Below are 19,814 nucleotides of genomic sequence, written 5' to 3'. Positions count from 1 at the left end.
GTTGCCAAGTGAACATGTATTTATAGAAAAAAAGGTGTGCACATTAGATCTTTTTCAGTACTTTGCCTTAAAACAGTTGCAAAAAACATTGTAATCCGAAGAATGCATCCAACTTGGACCACTCTTGTATTACCAAGCGCAAAGAACAGAACACACCAACATACATTAAATAGTTTCATATGAAAATAAAACTTCGTGGTAGAAAAGTAAAATACTTTTGAACGGGAGTATGAACAAGGCATATGTACACCCGGACACGCAAAAACAACCTTAATTCATTTCAACAACTAGGAAACTACTACTAATTTAAAAGTCAGGAACAGAAGAATATTAACATGGCATGTACAGAAAAGCTTAAAGCTCAACAGCTCAACATCGACTACTGGCTGCCATTATGTACCATGGGTGTGTTTATGGCGCGGAGGCTGCCGACGGGCTCTCCATCTTCTCTGTCGAAGCTTGTTTCCTGCACAGTGTTATTTGCAGAGGTAGTGCTGGTCGGGTTAAATGCATTGGGGTTGTACTCATAGTGGTTAACGCCTGAAGGCATGGACCAGCCAGCTGCCTGGGGCCTGGAGGGCACTGCGGTCTGGGATGAGCTAGGGGACCAGGAGGGGTAGCCAGCAGAACCAGCAGCAGAGCCCATAGCAGCCAGATAGAAGGCCAGGTTCTGTGGAGCAGTCTTCTTGAAGGCTGCCTCCATCATGTGCTGATTGTAATGCTCTTTGAGCTGGGGCCGGGTTTCTCCAGGATACTGAAAGACCAACAAGTGATAGTTCAAATATTAATATATCATAGTATCAACTTATACAGCCTTTTTTAAATTTTAAATCTTTTGACAGTGTTCTGTCTCGCCTTTAAGGTCATAACCGGACTATGGTTAGGCCTCCATTATGGACAGTTTATTCTATGTCCAAGCCACTGTTTCTCTGTCATTGTTTAACAGGAAACGTGGGCGGGACAATAGTCTGGTCCCATTCTGAACTGGCCCCCAACTCTGGGAGAAACTCACAATTATTTTTATAACCAATCAGTCTGTTGTCCATTGCATTAAAAATTATTAAAATAAATTAAAACTATAAAAACAATTGGCAATTATTTTTTTGTTGATTGACTAAAATTGTTCAAGTCATTGTTGCATCTTTTTATTTGCCTTTATACACTTGCTATCATATCACTTGCATATGTATAAAACAACTCTCAAAAATTGTGCTATACATCGCAAACAACGGAAGCTACTTACAGGTGGGATATTTGGAGGAATGTTGGTGTACATGTTCCCACGAACCGGGCTGCCTTTGTTGTATCGCTCAGAAACCCAGCTGGTGTCTTTCTGGTGCCTCCTCAGCTTCATCCTTCGGTTCTGAAACCAAGTCTTAACCTACAAATAAGATGGAGACAGCAGCTGATCAGAAAGTGCATATGTATTTTTTTGTGTGCTTGTACTTCAACAACCTTCAAATCCCTCACCTGTTTGTAAGTCATCCCAGTCATTTCTGCCAAGTTCTTCATTTCAGCCGGGGTGAGATACCGCTGTACACTGAATCGCTGGACTAGAGCATTCATCTGACTCTCTGAGAAGGCTGCCCGGACCTTTCCTTTAGGGGGATTTACAGTTGTAGTGCTTGGTTTCTTCTGAGCAGATAAGGGCGCGTGTAGAGAGGTAGCATGGTCGTTAGTGCCCTCGTTGCCATTGACAATAAAGGTCCTTGACTCATCTTTGAGAGTGCTGGAAACATCCTCGCTGGCATCAGGGCTCCTGCTGCTTGCCTCGTCATCAAGTTCTTTCTTTACCCAGGAAATGGGGTCCGTCTGGGGGAGACTTCCGTCTCTGCTACTGCCAGAACTCCATGAATCTGCGTGTGGGGAAGAAGTGGTGAACAGGTTAAACTACAGGATCAACGAGAATCAGAGCATTTGCCAAAATGTGGGAGCTGGTACGGTTTTATTTCCATAGGCTTATAATGTACTCGTTTTAATTTTCCATCCATCCATTCTCGTCCACTTATCCATGCTCTCAAATTCTGGGGCAATGATTTTTGTTAATAAATGACATGTTACACAATTCCATTTTTACAATAAATTCATGCAAAATTCATACATTCAAACATGTAAGGTGGTGACCTCAGGCACAAAAATAATAAAATAAGGCAGGGATGAAGAAGGGATCCTTAAAGCACATTTGTATCTGTATATTTCCATACAGATTTATGGCCTTTTGTTTAAAAAAAGGCCAAAGGGAGCGTTGGCTTGCAAACTCACACTTAAGTCGGCTATTATCAATATATTTATAATATATGAACACTCTTCAACATGTCAGGAACATAACAGGTTTATAAAAATGTGCAAAATTCCCCCGGCAGGTGTCGCCATTTGACTTTTCTAATGGGAGACTCGGCAAAAATCAGTGGCGGGATATTTGGAAACTCTTTTCAAATCAACATGGACCTAAATTGGACTTCATGGTCAGATATGGCGGACGAATTCGTCGCTTTTAGCAACCAAGGAGGAGACGTAAGCATTGACATAAGCTTTTAGGTTACAAGTTTGATTAATAGTGCGTGTTCATACTGTACCACATAGGTCTACTGACTTTCTGTGGTTGCATTAGCGTCTTAAGTTAATGCCAACTAACTAGCTTAGGTCTGAAAGAGCTACATACCTGGTGATGGGTGTGCCTCCGAGTCACTGGTCGAGTCGCTCCCGGCCCTCCTGGCCTCATGTGCCCGTGCATTGTAAGCGGGCAGGTGAGGTCCGGACAGGAGTAGACGGCCGGCCTGGGTGTCACCGAGGTAGACCACCCCGGAGCCCTGGTAGTGACCGTGCCCGTTCCCCACATGCTGCTCCGGGCTGCGCGGAGGAGACTCTTCCCGGGTCCTGGCGGTGTTGGCGTAGTAGGCCTGCGTTACCCCGGGGTTGTAGTTGCTCATATCCGTGACTCCGGAATCTCCCCAGCTGCTCAGGTTCCCGTGGTTTTGCTCTGGTCCTGGTTGGTACACGATGCCGTAAGCGTAGGCATGGTAAGAAGGGTTGTAGTTGTAACTTAACTGCGGTTTCCAGTCTGCCATTTCTGTGACAGTTTTGTCTGTCGTGGTAAAAGGTTAAAAACCAAGAACAGCTCGAGTATTTGCGATAAAAAATCCTTAAAACTGTCCAGGACTACCGCGTAGAGCGGAGGATGAAAGTAAAAGCAAGGACCTGTTAAAACGAGCAGAGCCGACCACCTTCAAAAATAGCGCGCTGCCTCACAGTGGCTGTTTATAAAGAGGTGTGTGGGTGTGGGCAGGATGTAGGTGGGTGTTGTGATTTGAACCAATCTCTTTGGTTCACCTTTCATGCACGGCAGTACTGCCATTTCATTGGCCAACTCGGCCATTTCTTTGCTTTTGGTTTAAAAATGTCAGATTTGGAGACGAAAGGAAAGCAAAGTTGGAAGACTTACCAAACAACAACCATTTTAAGTAGCCAACCTCTTCAACACTATCATCAGGAATATCACTGAATATATACAGAATTATTTATCTTTCTGTAAATAAATTGTTTTTAATGAATTGGAATGACTTGTCAAGACCAATATTGTCAATAGTTTTGTGGTCATTTCCTGAAATGTAAGGTTGTTTGGTAATATGAATATCAGCTTGCATGATATGGACCTTAAAGTTCGCCTCCAATTCAAAAATATATATTTTTTCCTAAAATCACTCAAAGTGCCAAAATAACTAAATTTGAAAAACTAAACATGCAACGTCCCTTTACAGAAATCATGACTATGTCATTTAAGATTAATCACAGACTTTTTCGTGGGCAGTTTCATGTAGGAACTATTTACTTTCTAGTATAGTTCCTACCTAAAACTGCTCACACCAAAACAATCTAGATTGGTAATTAGCACTACAGGTAAGTAATCAAAAGTATTTTGATGTTAACTGTCCTTCCTTATATTTAAGAGTACTTGTGTGTAAAACTGTTTACTATTTCAGCTGATAATGTGTTTATATGATGCATATTCCGAATCTATCGTTTATAATATATACATATATATATATTTACAATTTCCTTGTGCCCAAACCCCAAATAGGGTGCCCAGATCTGGTTTGCGATTAACAACACTTGTTACTGCTGGTGGCAATTTGTGGTTGTATTTGTTTAAGGAGCACACCTTCAGCTATCAGAGGCTCCTTTTATATCCTCAATAAAGAAAGGGCAGTGTTGCAACATGTTATTTTATAGCATCTTAAGCTTTGAAAACAAGCTTCCCGACCTGTGTGAACACATTGTGGAGCAAGACATTCACTGAAGCAGGAAAGGGCTTTTGTGCATCAAACTGTTTTACAAAACGAAACTTAGTTACCTTCACATGCTGCCTTGTCAGCACATAAGCTTTAGTGCTTTTGAAACCATGGATCTGTTGACTCCCCCAATGGCATAATTAATTATGTTTCCATGAGCTTCAGTCCCAGGTCAATAGACTAAATATAGCATCTGGATCTCAAGCATGCATATTTTATGAGAAACTAGTACTTCTTAGTCAGCAGTATTGTTAAAGATTGAGAAATACAAATAAATAAAAAATAAATCTAAGGCAGTGGAGCTGCTTAGTAAGAGGTTTTGTTAGATTGCAGATCTAATGTATAGATGCAGTTGATGAGAAGCAATAACTTTAGCATTAAACATGATTTAAAACACATTTAACTGTTTAATTTCTGTTTTTCATAACTTGTGACTGTGGCTTCAAATCCCAGCATTCCTCTAATTTGGTACAGTGGTTTGGACATGTTTTTTTGAACTGGTTTTACCCCCATTTGCAATCCTTTTCACAAAGATGATTTAGATTAGCTTGTGTGGTACCATCCAAATGGTTGTTTGGGTTCCCCTTTCTTGGCTGTATTGACATGGTAATGGTTCAGTTAGTGGTGAGATGATGTGAGAACAGTAAGCCTAATGGAGACATTAGCATTTCTACTGATCTCTGCCTGGTCAGGGTGTGTTTGTCTGACTGTGTATGAGTGAGGACATTCATTAGCATTGGCATGTGGTGAGAGGACAACAGATTAGCCTTTGATGACTCGTGTGCGGTGTGCTGTGCTGCATTTTGAAAATATGTGGCAACATGTACATGAGCAACATAAAGCTCAGAAAGAGCAAGAATTATATGGGACTATTGTAATTTATAGATTTAGTTAAGTTACAATCATTATTAGTTATGCACAGGGTAAATAGAAAAGTGGGAGACATAGAAGTTACTATGGTAATAATAATAGTCCAAAAATGGTGTGAAATCACATATTTTTCTTTAACAAACATAAATGTATCTATCTATCTATCTGGGTTTTAGTGTAAAACTCTTAGAACTCTTGCTGTTATTCAGCTTCAAGTTACATGATTACTCCTTCAGTATTCCTTGCTTGTGTAGTGCAGATTAGTCACTGACTTGTGTTTTCGGTAATGGCTGAGGGTTTTGGGCGTGAAGTGCCATCAGAGTGTCTTTTGTTGTCTGAAAAGTGTGCAAACGACTTCTGATGTGGCTACCTTCTCCACACGGCAACCACAAGGCACTGCTTGTGTAATCCTTTTTAATCAGTAGTGTGTGTGTGTGTGTGTGTGTGTGTGTGTGTGTGTGTGTGTGTGTGTGTGTGTGTGTGTGTGTGAGAATCAGTGGTCGAAGTTGTACTATTCAAGGCTTTAACACAAGTAAAAGTAGTAACCTCAGAAAAACTTTTTAAAATTAGAATCTGACTTTAATACAAAAGTATAATCTGCTTTATGTTCCAAAATATCAAAAGTGGCAGCTGTCAAATTAAGACAATTACTCACTGCTTTATAAGGTAGTATTTTAGGTGCATTATACGTTTTTTAATTGTCATATATACTGACCAATACTGTATTTGCATCAGACAGAGATTGAAATTTAATTTTGAGATAAAAAATATATTAGCTGAAATTAATTGTTGTACATAAACATTTTAATCTAAATCTAAATATTTTCTTATCCGTATCCCCATGGGGATTTTACAGATTAAAATATAAAATTTTGAGAACAAACCACATAATAGAGAGTTACCTCCAATGAAAAGGAGTATTGCAAACTACATCCTCCAAAATGCCCATACAGTTGAATCAACAAGTTGCTAAAAAGTTTAAACAAAAAAAGTATTATAAACTTTATGATTTAGGTGAAGGTGTATAAGTCTGCATCAGTTTTAGTTTGGTAGCTATACCTAATAAACTGGTAACTGAGTGTATGTTATGTATGTAAAACCTAGTATAAATATAGCTATAAGATGAATGTAGTGGAATATAAAAAATACAATATTTCCTTCTTAAATGTAGTGGAGTAGAAGTATAAAGTAGCATAAATAAGTATCTAGGTGTATACCTAGATAATAAGTTGGACTGGTCCCTAAACACAGACGCTCTCTACAAAAAGGGGCAGAGCCGCCTCTTTTTCTTAAGGAAGCTCAGATCTCTGGACATCTGTGGTAAGATGCTGCAGATGTTTTATCAGTCTGTGGTGGTAGTGTGTTGTTATATGCTGCAGTCTGCTGGGGAGGCAGCATCAGACACAGAGATGCAAGGCAGTTGGACAGACTGGTCTAAAGAGCTGGTTCTGTGGTTGGAGCCATGTTGGACACACTGGAGGAGGTGGTGGAGAGATGCACTGTCAAGATGTTCGAAGCCATCTTGAAATACCCGGATAATCAGCTACACAAAACCTTTATAGGCCAAAAAAACCAGCAGTGGACGGCTCCTATCTCTCCGTTGCAGGACGGAGAGATACAAAAGATCCTTCGCTCCTACAGGCTGTCTCATTCTTCAAGAGATTCTACCAGACTAACTGAATTTCCCCTCGGGTATAAATAAAGTAATTTTGATTTGATTGATTTTGATAAAATAGTAGCAAACCTTAATCCCTGCTTGTGAAATTAATTATTAATTTTATTAGTGTACAAGTAGCTCAAAGTTGCATAGGTTTCACAAATGTATGCCTATAACATTGCGTCCCCACCCCTGGTTGAGAGTTGCTGCATGTTGCCCTCCTCTCCGGCAGCAGGCGCTGTTTGTTTCTGTCGGACTGAATACAGTGACAGCAACATCAGGTCCCTTTAACTCCGCTCACATGGAGCTCCTGGCCGCCGGTTCTGCTCCGCGTGCTGGCAGTTGAAGCTCTAACGGACCAGACCAGCTCGGGGCTCAAACTGTTGGACTCAGCTTTTCGGCTCGATAACTTCATACGTGTCCGACTCTTTTAAAGTGCATTTCTTGCCAAACTCGGTAGCTAGCGATTAGACCTGCCCCGGCTCTGTTTACACATTTGACAGCTGCAACATACTTGGGGCTGGTAACCGCGCCGCTAAAGGAAAACTCCTTTATCTACCCGGTTTATTAGGACATTTAACGGTCCCAACAAGTTAACTGAAGGTGCTAGGTGTGAACTGTCGAGATGACACAGGAGCTAGAGCAAATACTATCACAGCTGACACAGCCTGACAATGCTGTTATCCAGCAGGTAACTTCACAAATTACTTTATCCAAGTTAATTTTACTAGTTAAATAGTTAAGAGTTAAACGAACAACACTTTTTAAAACTAACGGTTAGCAAACTAACGTTTTCGAATTAAGCCAAGTGAACGTCTGTTAACGGCTAGCTAACGTTAACTGTCATACAGTTGGTCCTGATATTCAAAGCGCTTTGTTCTAACGGTATTAGCAGCCAACTGTCAGTTAAATGGCAAACTTAAACCTAGCTTTAATTATCTAAAATAAAAAGTTTTGGTTAGTGAGTCATATATGTTTTGATGTACTGTGATGTCTTCAATAATGTAGCTACTTGTGGCAGCCACTCTACTAACTTGGTGAGCCCTCTTGTCCACTTTTAGGCCACCGCCCAGCTGAAACAGGCTTTCAAAGACCCGGCCATTATACCAGCCCTGTGTGCTGTCATGAGTGGCTCCCAAAACCCCCAGGTATTGTGTTCATTTGAGAGTCAAGTCAATTTTATTTATATAGCCCAAAATCACAAATCACAGATTTGCCTCAAAGGGCTTTACAGACTGTACATGGTATGACACCCTCTGTCCTTAGACCCTCACAGTGGCCAGGGAAAAAATACTCAAAACATCCTTAACAGGGGAAAAAGAAGAAGCAACCTTCAACCTCCTCTGTCGCAACCAGGGAGAGCGACAGAGGAGGGGTCCATCTCCCAGGACGGACAGACGTGCAATAGATGTCGTTGTACAGGGCAGATCAACAGAGTAGAATAGAGTAGATAGAGGTTGAAGGGGGAGAGGGAGGGAGGATAGAGACAGTTGAGAGAGACCGAGAGGAGCAGGAGTTCTGGGAGGGGCACAGCAGCAGGTGATGAAGCGCCACCATTGGCCAGTAGTGATGCGGTGAGTGTAGAGTGGACCAGGAGAGAGAGTCGGCAGTGAGAGAATTGTTTTATCCTATGGGATTAGTATTTATAATATCCTTAATAATTGTGTGTATTGGAAAGGGTGATCATTGGGTGTCAGCTTTTGTCCCTGTCCTCTATTTAAACTACCTCCTCTTTTCCTGATTTTACTTCTCAGATCCGTCAGTCAGCTGCAGTGATGCTGAGGTTGAGAGTGAAGAAACACTGGAAGAAGATTAGCCCTAATGATAGAGAGAGGTTGGTAATTTCTTTTTATTTACGAATATCACACTATTGTATCACTTCCCCCAGTTATAGCTGTAATGAGCTTGACAAGAAGTTCTAATTGTGATGTCTGCTTTCATTTGTGCAGCCTCAAGGCAGTGGTACTGCAGGCCTTCATGCAGGAAACAGAGTAAGCTATTCAGTTTTAAACAATTCTGACTTATTGTGTCTTAAATTATCCAGATTGTATTTATTGTGAATAGCACTGAAACAGACAGCACTAAAGTTTGCATTGCTATGTAGCCTTAAACATGTGACATGTCATGAGTGAATGAGTCTTAGCCTTATGTATATGTCTTTGTATCTGTATTTTGCAGACACACCGTGCAGCATTCACTCTCCCAACTGTGCGCAGTGATGGTTAAACATGAGACACCAGATCGCTGGCCTGCCCTCCTGCAGCTCCTCAATCAATCCACCAAGAGCAGCAACCCTAATGACAGAAAGGTACAGGTCAAATGGAACAACTAGGAATTTATATAGGGTCCATGCATCTCCATATTTAAGTCTTTCTTTTTACAACTGTTTTATTGTAGTAGGACCTCCAAATAATTTATTAACCCTTCTAGTGTCATTTATAAGCCATTGCTATAGCTGTGAGGTCATTTCTTTAATAAGTTACAGTTATAGATTGTTTATAGATGTTTAGAAACATTATTTTCAGCACAGTCTTGGGATATCAACACTCTTCTGTTCTAACAGGTTGGCCTCCTGCTGCTGAATAAAGTGATGGAGTCCAACCCAGAGCCTTTCAAGCCTCATTACTGCCAGCTGCTGCAGCTGTTTAGCACTGTACTGCAGGACCACGAAAACCCAACAGCTTTGTACTACTGTATCCTCACCCTCACAGCCATTACTGCATACACTGGCACAGAAGAGATGGTGAGGAAGTGTTACAGATTCAACTTTGACCGTTGGCATTGAAATTTCTCAAATAGTGTATAGACATTAAACTATTAAAGATAGGATAAATTGATGCACTTTTAAATGACTGAAGTGATTTTTTTGCTGCCCTGCAGAACCAGATGCGTTCTATCATCCCAAGTCTGATTGTCGCTCTGAAACACCTCATCAAGGCAGATCAGGTACATTTTTCTATGTTCAGACATTGTTGCTGTTGTTGCCATTTAAGATTATTTTAGGATAAATCAGACCTATGGAATTATTGGATTTGTTTGTCTGCACAGAGTCAAGCCAGCGAGGCCATGGAGATTTTTAATGAGCTCATGGAGAGTGAGGTGTCCATCATCGTCCCTCATGTTGCTGACATTGTCCGCTTCTGTGTGGAGGTGGGAGCTGAATGTTTAAATTATTATTTTTTTTACTTCCACCATTGTGTCCTGAATATAATTTTCATTTCTAAACAAATAAGTAATATTTGTTATCTGAGTGCTCGCAGTCATGTATGAGAATTATAATAACGTGTTCACTATCAATGTTGGTGTCAGGTGGGCAGTGACACCACACTGAGTGACTCTCTGCGGGTGAAAGCACTCTCTTGTATTGCCTTCCTCATCAAGCTGAAGAGCAAGGTAAAGTCACCATCAGTTACTATAAATATATGACCTTTAACTGTCCTTAATTTGTAATGAGTAACAAGGAATAAGAACCCGATAACAAGTATCTGTTGTTAAGATGCCTGCAATCCTTCTGGATCTGTTATTTTTCAGCTCTCCCTCAGTCTTGATTTTTGAAAAAATTCTTCTCATTTTCTTTCCTTTGTAGACGGTGCTGAAGCAGAAGCTGCTGAACCCCATCCTGCAGGCCATTTTCCCTGTGCTGACTGCAGCTCCCCCACCTGGTGAGCAGGACCCAGAGGATGCGGAAGATGACAGTGGAGATGGAACAGACAATGACAATCCCAAACACTGTGCTGCTCAGGTAGGGAAAACACTAATTTGTGTTCATAAACATAAATGTTTTCCTGAGTTGTCAGAAAATGTAACATGTGGCTGCTTAATTAGATTCACTGAGGAGTTTCAAGGAAGATCAATCTCAATTATTGTTTTTGTTGTATTTTCAGATTATTGACACAATGGCACTCCATATGCCGCCTGAGAAGCTGTTCCAACAACTGGTAAGTATTCTTATCACCTAACATCAAGGTGAACATTATTTTTCTTTTTAAACCTGCACTCTGCATCTAAACAACTTGCATTAAGTAAGAGCCCTGACCGCAATACCTGCCTCTCGACAGTGTATTACATTGTGTCTTGTATTTTAGATGCCCCTCACCCAGGCCTGTCTTGCCAGTGAAAATCCCTATCAGAAGAAGGGGGGTCTAATGTGTCTTGCTGTGCTGGCTGAAGGATGTGCTGACCACATACGCACCAAGTACGTTGCACCAGTTGACAAGTTCCCCCATATCTTTTTAATTCATGTATTTTTCTTGACAACACAATCATATTCTTTATCAGGGATTATCTTTTGACTGAATAAATACAGTCACCAGGACTGGAGTATATTCATCCCTTTTTTCCATGTCAATGTTAGGATGCTGTCATCAGTGCTGCAGACAGTGTGCCAGAGTCTTTCTGATAGTGATCAGGTGGTGCGCAGTGCCGGCCTTTTTGCCCTGGGACAGTTCTCTGAACATTTACAGGTGAGTCCACACAACAACATCTATGATAGTTTATACTTTCGTTTCCTTTGCTAATGCTGGAAGATTTTGATTTGAATAATTTTTTAGATACATTGTTTATGAATAGATATTATCATCATTAAATTGGCTTTGACTCACTTTGATAGAGTACTGTTTAGTTAGTATAGCTTTACAAACATAACTGCACCTGCATATCTATAGTTTGCAGAATACAGAATTTTTTTTATTACTATGGTAATAGACGTATTTCAGGATTAGTCTTTATTGTGTTGTTTTTGTTTTCCACCTATCCTTCCCAGCCTGAAGTGAGCAAGTACTGTGCAGAGTTGATGCCATTACTGCTGGGTTACCTTTCATCCTTAAACCAGGCCAAAGTCGGCCATGTCACTAAGGCCTTTTATGCCCTAGAGAACTTCATGGAGAACCTAGGTAACCTTTGTTTGTTTGTTTTGAGATTTTTATTTTTGAACATGTGAAAGTCAACAAAAACACTAAACCTAAGATAAAATAAAAGTGAAATGAAAAGAAATATACGATGAAAGAAAAAAAAAAGGAAACAAGAACAGGTCAAACCTGTACATGCAGCAGCTCAGTCATCTCATTTCTCTTAACAGATTAAATTAAATTAAATCGTACATCCATGCAATAACTGATACACTTGTACCGGCAAACCTTTATTACTGCAAGAGAGAACCTACAACTTCCACAGACATTAATCTTCCTGACATTGAACTTCCAATGAACCAGTACCCGAAGAAAAAGATTTATGAGTTAATGATATGATTTAGTATTAAATTGCATCCATCATTCATTTCTATTGTACATGATTTAGCTAAAGCATTTGTCATCCAAAATTGTTGGAACAGGATCTTTATATTTAAGCTCCTCTTAATTTTTTGCTATACAGGAGCAGATATTGAGCCCTACCTCCCTACCCTGATGGAGACCATGTTGTCTGCCCTCAACAACACTGAAAACCTCAAGATAAAAGAGCTTGCCGTGTCTGCCATAGGTGCCATAGGTAAGAAGCTGTCACAGATTAATCAGATGCATGTAAGCCCAATGTAAAAGCTTATCACCTTTATATCTCACTGTGTTCTGTTTTCTTCCAACTTCAAACACACAAGAAGAATGTCATAATCAATGCAATAGTGTTACCATGAGCATCAGTTTTTCAAATCTATAGGTTATTTAGCTACATATGTATTTCTGATCCAGGGAGCATAGCGAGAGAGAGCAGTTTTATACTGAAGCCAAGCTATTCACCAGGTCATTTCCAGCTGAAGAAGTGCTATTCACTATAACGCAAGCTTGCAAAATAACGTGTTACTGCCTAAATCAAAGTGTACTGACTAAAGCTGCATTGTGAATCACTGTCTTATCAGCCAATGCTGCCAAGGAGCTGCTGGTTCCATACTTCCCTCCAGTTATTGAAAGCCTGAAGGGCTTCCTGACCACCACTACAGAGGAAATGAGGTCTCTGCAAACTCAATCCTTGGGTAGGTAAACCACAGAGGCTTGAGAAACAAGTAGTTGTCATATAAACATTTCCCCCCACTATTCTCTGTAGGCATCTTTAACACCAAATTCAATGAATGAATTGATGTTTATTACCTTTTGTTGTTGCCGTTAGATACTCTCTCTGTTCTGGCCCGTACCATCGGCAAAGATGTCTTCAGTCCTCTTGCTGCAGAGTGTGTTCGGCTGGGCCTCAACCTCACTGACACTATTGATGACCCGGATTTGAGGCGATGCACGTATGTAACTTTGTGTCCGAATGTTTTTGTTTGTGTTTTTTCCCCCCATTCAATGGACACACACACATTCTGTTAGTTAGCAGGGATATTCAAATTAAATTTAAAGTAGTCCAAATGTCTCAGAGAGAGGAAAGATCGAACCTCAAAATGAGTTACTACTTATAATACTATAATTTTCAACTTCTTATTATATATACTATAATTATATTATACTATAATTTTCAACTTCTGACTATTTCAAGAGCAAGAGGGTGTGGATGTGTGATTGCCCTGCCAGTAGTTTGAATCTTGGCTTGAATGGAGTTAGTGTCAATCTCATGCCTTTGATCTGTACATAGTTCTGATGAAGTTCATGGTATTGAAAGCTGACTGGCAGCTGTAAGTTGATCCAAACATGGTCAGGATGTGAAGTTCTACTTTTATTATACCAGGGAGAAAAGTCTCATACATGGTCTATAGCCAGAAAGTAGCAGGTCAGTTAATTCAAGCTCCATGCTGTCATCTTCCTCACATCTGTTTTACGCTGATGTTGTCTCCAGTGAATCTACACACGATAAATAATTCACTAAATTAGCTTAAACAACACTATTGTCTTTTTTTTGTACATGTTTGTAGCTTACAGTATTCCAGCCACCCTCCCCCCACCTTACCCTCCCATCTACCCCTGTCTTGACCCCTCCATTAATACATAACTATTGTCTTATTAACTGGATTAGCTGCACCCACAGTCTATAGCTGCAACTATCAAGAAAAAATATTTTGTTATTTTCATTGATTTATTAATTAATCAAGGTTTAAAGCATGTACAGAAGAAAAATGGAAATAAAACTACGTATGTATATTTCTGTACAGACTTAAGTTTACACATCATTGCTATTATTTAAATACCAAATAAATCATTTCATGTGATCCCTCCCCCATCAGGTACAGTCTATACTCTGCTGTATCCACAGTCAGCCCAGACTGCCTGACTCCTCACCTCACTGCCATCACAACAGTCATGCTCCTTGCCCTCAAGTCCAATGAAGGCATTACGGTAAAAAGCACGGAAACAAAACTCTGAAATATACACTCTATTCAGAATAATATAAATAGTACAACATTTTGCTTTTCATCGTCTGTCCTCTCTTCAGGCACATGTTGAGGAGGACAAGACATTTGTCCTGCTGGATGATGAAGATGATGACGACCACGAAGATGAAAAAGATGGGGATGCTTTTCTGGAAGATGAGCCTGAGACGGATATCCAAGATCTTGTTGCAGGGTAGGGGTCACACACCTTTAGACACATAGGTGCAAAGATATTTACCACCCTTGAGCAAAAGAATGCTGTCACTCTGTCTGATGCCACGTCTATCCATCTCTCAGATTCAGTGTGGAGAACGCCTACATTGATGAGAAAGAGGACGCCTGTGATGCACTGGGAGAGATTGCCTTCAGCACCGGGTAACACAGATACTTACAGGGGATCTAGTCTTAGCATTTAAATGATGCTGCTTGTATTTCTCTCCTAGTCTGAGTCTATTCTCAAAAGCTATATCACAACAACTCATTAGAGTTATAAGTGTGCAGCTTTGTCTCACATTTTAATTTGTAGGTATTAATAATGAATAGTTTGTATTTTCTTTTGTGTCTAGTTTAGTCAGATATCTTCTTAAAAAAGCTTGTTATACTAACTTACTGTGGTTTCTCCTGACAGTGCTGCCTTCCAGCCCTTCCTAGAGTCCAGCTTCCAGCAGGTTTACGAGATGAGAGATGTAAGTCATTCTGACTGGCCCAATCGTCTGTCTCTGTCTAATGTGCTGTGAAGGACACTTGGTGGTCTGTGTTTGTGCATACATTGTGTCCGTTTATAAATGGAAATGTCCGTAGGTAGATTGATGATGTGAGTCTTGACCTCTTATCATGCCCCATGTCATTATCTAAAGTCCGCTTTAAAAGGCATCCAGTAAAGCTACTTGAAATTATTATCTGTGAATCTTGTTACGTTGGGGTCAGCATTTGATTAGTTCCACTGATCAATATAAGACATTTGTATCTTGTTTAACAACAGTTCTGAATGGCAGGTGCTTGGTCTCTGAACTCACCCCATAAATCTGTCTTTTTGTGTCCGGTGTGGGGGCTGCATATTTACTCTATTAAACACAATCCATCGGCTGGAACTTAATGCTTTTTTGGATCTTCCCTCCCTAGTTTCCCCATGAGGATGTCCGCAGGGCAGCATTTGGAGCCATGGGCCAGTTTTGCCGGAGTCAGCAGCAAGTGTGGAAAGAGAATCCCACTGAGGCCAATCACCAGGGTAAAGCCTCTCTTTTAAGGAACTCTACACCAATATTATTAGTAATTTCAGGAAATAAAGAATTTGGCAGTGCAGCTTTCTGTTGCTGTGGGGATTATTAATAAACAACATCATGAGAGAATAGTCAAGTGGTCTCTCTGCAGATATACAGCACACTATAAAATTACTATTATTATATCCATCTTGTGTCCATCCACCAGCCCTGCTGAAGTTGCTGGATGTGGTGCTCCCTTGCTTTGTGGAAACGGTGCGAACAGAGCATGAGCGGCAGGTTGTGATGGGCGTCCTGGAAACCATGAATAATGTCATGAAGTCCTGCAAGGAGGAGGCTTTCAAAAACCCCACACGCCTTAAGGATATCAGCCATGTCATCCGTGATGTGCTCAAGAAAAAGGTAAGAAAAGGATCAGACCGATGAGGATGGTGCAATGGCTTTTTTGTTGAAATAAAGATCACTTTAATCATTTCACAAAAATTAAATTTCCGAGATGGAAGATAAACTAGTAACCCTCCACCGTTATTTTTTTTCCTCCCTTTTCTCACTGTTCAGACCGTTTGTCAGGATGGTGGTGGTGATGAAGCTGAGGATGAAGACCAACAGGTTGGCTGTCTTTGCATTGCATATCAAAGTCACAGTCATGGACATTAAAGTCATATCGAGTGATCTAAATCAAATTCTTTGTGTGTATGTGTGTGTGTGTGTGTGTGTGTGTGTGTGATATATATCATTTTTTATTCCTATGGAAGTGAGTGTAAATAACATTTCTTCTGTTATCCATGTTAAAATGTTTTTCTATAATTGTACATACTGATATAAATATATTTAGAAAGGAAATATATACATAATGATTCAGAGACTGCTTTTTTACCGATGATTTCCAAATTTCCTTGTCCACATCACTGTCCAGTTACTCATTGTGTTTGGTGTTGATGTGCTCTCTGGTTCAGGCGGAGTACGACGCCATGCTCCAGGAGTTTGCTGGCGAGGGAATTCCTCTGGTGGCCTCTGCTGTGCCTGCAGACAGCTTCAGCCCTTTCCTCAACGACCTGCTGCCTCTCCTCATGGCCAAAGCTGTGAGTCTGGACCTACTGACATAAATCAAAAGAACCTGATTTATTCAAACAAATTTTCTCAGCTCAAAGTTATCCCAGTCCTCATATAGTCATACTGTAACTCCAGAATCATTTTTGTGTTCATTAAGTTCTTATTAAAGTTATAAGCCAAGGTGACTTTCCACAAAGTTTTGCCTTTGGCGTGTGCCTTTGATTTGGTCAATATCACACTAATTAATATTTTTACTACCTCAAAAGAAATCCACATGCACGGTAGCAGACCGGTCCTTCTCTGTGGGTACCATCGGAGAAATCCTGCAGGCCCTTGTAAGCGTGTCCGGGGGTCAGGGACTGGCAGGCCGTCTATCCAACCGTTTGCTTCCTGTGCTGGTAGCTGGAGTGAGGGATAGTGATCCTGAGGTTCGAAACAACAGCGTGTTTGGACTGGGATGTCTGGCCCAGGCAGCTGGACCCATCTGTGTCACGTATCCTTATTTGTGTGTGTTTCTGTCGGTGTGGATGTGTGTTGTGTATTAATACATAATTTAAAAAAAGAAATCATCACATGCAGCTTTTCCTTAGTGAGTTTTGTTCCAGAGACTATCCCATGATGCTATCTGTGTTTTCCAACATGCTGACCAAAGAGTCAGACCTGAGGGTGATTGACAACCTGTGTGCTGCCCTCTGCAGAATGATCGTGAGCAATGTGGATGCTGTCCCTCTGGAGCAGGTATATTATATGTTTTAGCCCCCACAACTGATCTTTACTGCTGACATATCTTCACAGGCAGGAAATTCACTACAGACTGTAATAACAGACATGATGTGCTCTATAACAGGTTGTGCCTGCTCTGGTGACTCGTCTTCCCCTCAAAGAGGACATGGAGGAGAACAAGACAGTGTTCAGTTGCCTGGCTATGCTCTACACACACAGCCCTGCTCTGGTACAATATACCTTGTATTACAGTATATGTGTTGAAGAAATACGTGTCTAGGAAAATGTGTTCATTGCCTTTTGCAAATCTATTTTGGCAATTTTGTTTGAATTGGGTATTCAGCCTATTTATAGTGATTATGCTGGAGTGCATGCACAGCAGGTTCATTCAGTCTTACAAGGCTTTTACTCATGCTTGAAAGGGGGTTATATGTCATTATGTTAAGAATTTCTCTACATTATTGGTGCTGGAGGAGCTGTTAAAAAATTAGAATGACCCCACATAGGAATGTCATGATACAGACATTTTCTAGTTGATGCCAATACCAGTGAAAAAAACTCCAACCTAATTCACAGTGGGGTATGTGTGCACATCCAAACCAAAATAAGCTGCACTGTGGTATGGAGGGACACAAGAAAAATGAGTACCATAACCTTTTCAGAATTGTGGCATCAATTTGGTACCAAAGTATCGGTTCTTGTGACATCCCTAATCCCAACAAATGCTTTACATGAACTATCAATCTTTTTATATATTTTTTTATTACATTGTGTTAGGTTTTATACAGTATTGCTACAACACATGCATGCAGCATATTTCACTTCTCTACATCATGCAATCCTAAAGGATTTAGACAAACAGCAATTTCAAGATAGAGATGACAACAACATGCTTCAATAATAATTCTGAAACTTGTGATTTCTCAGTCATTGTGTGAATTTGGTTCATGGACTTGGACATCGGTATTGAAAATTGTTACCATTTTTCTTTAAATCTTTTTCCCTTTCAGGTTGTGAAGCTAATGAAGCCCATAGTTGCTGCTTCCAGTCAGGTCTTTGGCAACAAGAACGTTGATATAGGTGAAGATTTTTCTTTTTTTTAGTGGCTTATCTTCTTAGATTGCACTGAAAGAAGCTTAAACACAAATGGATGCTGGAACTGTTTAGTTTTCTAGCTATTTGTGCATCTAAAAATATTGAAATATGAAGAGAAAAAATACTAGTTGACATACTCTTTTCCCCTCATTGAGTATGTTTTTTTCATAATCTGCCTTCATCATTAACCTCTTACTTTGTCTCTCCTGCACAGAAACCCAGAACAATTTGGCCATGCTGATGAAAGAATTTGCACAGCACCACTCTGCAGACTTCCAAGCAGCTGTGACCTCACTTCCTGGAGAGCAGCAGGCCAAACTTGGTGCAGCAATCTCTGCCTCGTAGCCCAACCACATCCTTCCACTCTTTTGTGAAAGCCAGCCAAAACAATAAATTTTTATACTGTAGGTGGAAAATGGGACAGTTATTTGTAACGTCTCCATAATATGATCTAAATTCAGCACTTCAACCATTCTACTAGTTATTATTACATGTGGCAGTTATGCCTCTGAGTATTAACTTTTAATTTATTTGCTAAAATGCATGCTATGTTGAAGTGTTATTGTTTTAAGAGTTACGGTTTACCATCCTGTTTTGTTACCAATGTATTTTGTTTCTGTTGTTCCTGTAAAGTGCTACTGTCAGTTGCTGCTGTCCCCTTTCTGCCACGGTTTGGACAGAGTTCTGGCTTTGCTATCAGAGTGTGAAGCAATGAATTTAATCTTCTGATAAATGTAAATTCTTTCCCAACCTCCCAGTGTAAGTCAATTGACTCTAAACTTCCTATGCGTTCTCTCCCAGTGTTGCCTTACTCTGAGATATATCTGCTGCTTACAAAGGGCTTTCTCGAATGGGCCAGCACTGCAGCTGTGTGTTTAAACTTTGGCAGAAATACAGCCGTGAAAACCCCCAGAGGTCGCTAACTTACTGCACATACTGAGCTGATAAGCCACACTCTGTTGTTATATAAAAAATAGCACTTACTTTACCCTTAATACACTCTGTTAATGCTTACAGCAGCTCAGCCTGTGACTTTTTGCAGCAGCCTCTATCGGAGCTATTTCTGCTCAGCCTGTTAAAACTATTCAACAGCATCTTACAACACCTATTTGACAAGTGCAAGAGATTTTTTACAAATGCTACAATGCTGGCAATTTTCGCCGTGCAGTTAAAGTCAAGCCATTCAGCCTCGCCTCAATGTCCAGAGAAACAGAGGACACTATACACCCTCTAAATAAATGCTGACTTGCATCTTGGAATCAAAATGAAGTTACAAAATGTGCTTTGCCTTGGACTAGGCGAACATTAATGTTAGCCTAAATGGCTAGCTTGTTGATTGACATTTAATTGCACTATATTTTGGTTTATGGTGACTCTTTGTTGCCCCTCAGATCTCCCGCTGTCCCAGGGCCTCAGTATGGTCAGGCTGCTGGTTTTCCATGTCCAACGCCATAGTCATCTGCACTGGTGCCAGTTCATTCTCTTCTGCCAGACAGAAAGAGACCTTTTTTAAAATGCATGTGCCACATAGATTTATCATCACACAACAATCAGCCTTTTCTGAAGAGAAGTTATGATGTTACATATAGAGATCAAAATGACTGGCCATGATTGGG

The 19,814-nt window shown here is 40.4% G+C and overlaps 2 protein-coding genes across 2 annotated transcripts; one reads left to right on the top strand and one right to left on the bottom strand.

Moving 5' to 3' along the window:
* Position 1: 1 nt before the first annotated feature.
* On the bottom strand, positions 2-3,265 carry nanog (nanog homeobox). The gene is made up of 4 exons (XM_059326760.1): positions 2,663-3,265; positions 1,471-1,856; positions 1,244-1,381; positions 2-754 (listed from the first exon to the last, which is right to left on the bottom strand). The coding sequence occupies exons 1-4, from the start codon at positions 3,066-3,068 to the stop codon at positions 380-382; spliced, it is 1,305 nt and encodes a 434-aa protein (XP_059182743.1). The 5' UTR covers positions 3,069-3,265; the 3' UTR covers positions 2-379.
* Positions 3,266-7,095: 3,830 nt separating this feature from the next.
* Positions 7,096-18,948, top strand: ipo4 (importin 4). Its single transcript, XM_059326758.1, has 30 exons — positions 7,096-7,507; positions 7,878-7,964; positions 8,571-8,650; positions 8,766-8,807; positions 8,995-9,124; positions 9,380-9,559; positions 9,697-9,762; positions 9,865-9,966; positions 10,126-10,209; positions 10,403-10,558; positions 10,701-10,754; positions 10,902-11,011; positions 11,171-11,279; positions 11,579-11,708; positions 12,187-12,300; positions 12,665-12,778; positions 12,913-13,036; positions 13,961-14,072; positions 14,170-14,300; positions 14,405-14,482; positions 14,736-14,793; positions 15,230-15,335; positions 15,536-15,729; positions 15,886-15,936; positions 16,284-16,409; positions 16,647-16,873; positions 16,986-17,118; positions 17,228-17,332; positions 18,114-18,183; positions 18,413-18,948. The coding sequence occupies exons 1-30, from the start codon at positions 7,442-7,444 to the stop codon at positions 18,541-18,543; spliced, it is 3,270 nt and encodes a 1,089-aa protein (XP_059182741.1). The 5' UTR covers positions 7,096-7,441; the 3' UTR covers positions 18,544-18,948.
* The last annotated feature ends 866 nt before the right edge of the window (positions 18,949-19,814 follow it).

Source organism: Centropristis striata, chromosome 23, assembly GCF_030273125.1.
Source record: "Centropristis striata isolate RG_2023a ecotype Rhode Island chromosome 23, C.striata_1.0, whole genome shotgun sequence".
In the NCBI taxonomy this organism is placed as follows: Eukaryota; Metazoa; Chordata; class Actinopteri; order Perciformes; family Serranidae; genus Centropristis; species Centropristis striata.
This window is presented reverse-complemented; position numbering and strand designations above follow the sequence as displayed.

Coding starts and splice junctions, on each gene's coding strand:
- nanog (XM_059326760.1), bottom strand. CDS start 3,068: ATGGCAGACTGGAAACCGCAGTTAAGTTACAACTACAACCCTTCTTAC. Junction 1,857..2,662: donor GGAGGCACACCCATCACCAG/GTATGTAGCTCT, acceptor CCCCACACGCAG/ATTCATGGAGTTCTGGCAGT. Junction 1,382..1,470: donor CTGGGATGACTTACAAACAG/GTGAGGGATTTG, acceptor TCTTATTTGTAG/GTTAAGACTTGGTTTCAGAA.
- ipo4 (XM_059326758.1), top strand. CDS start 7,442: ATGACACAGGAGCTAGAGCAAATACTATCACAGCTGACACAGCCTGAC. Junction 9,125..9,379: donor GCAACCCTAATGACAGAAAG/GTACAGGTCAAA, acceptor CTGTTCTAACAG/GTTGGCCTCCTGCTGCTGAA. Junction 17,119..17,227: donor ATGCTGTCCCTCTGGAGCAG/GTATATTATATG, acceptor GCTCTATAACAG/GTTGTGCCTGCTCTGGTGAC.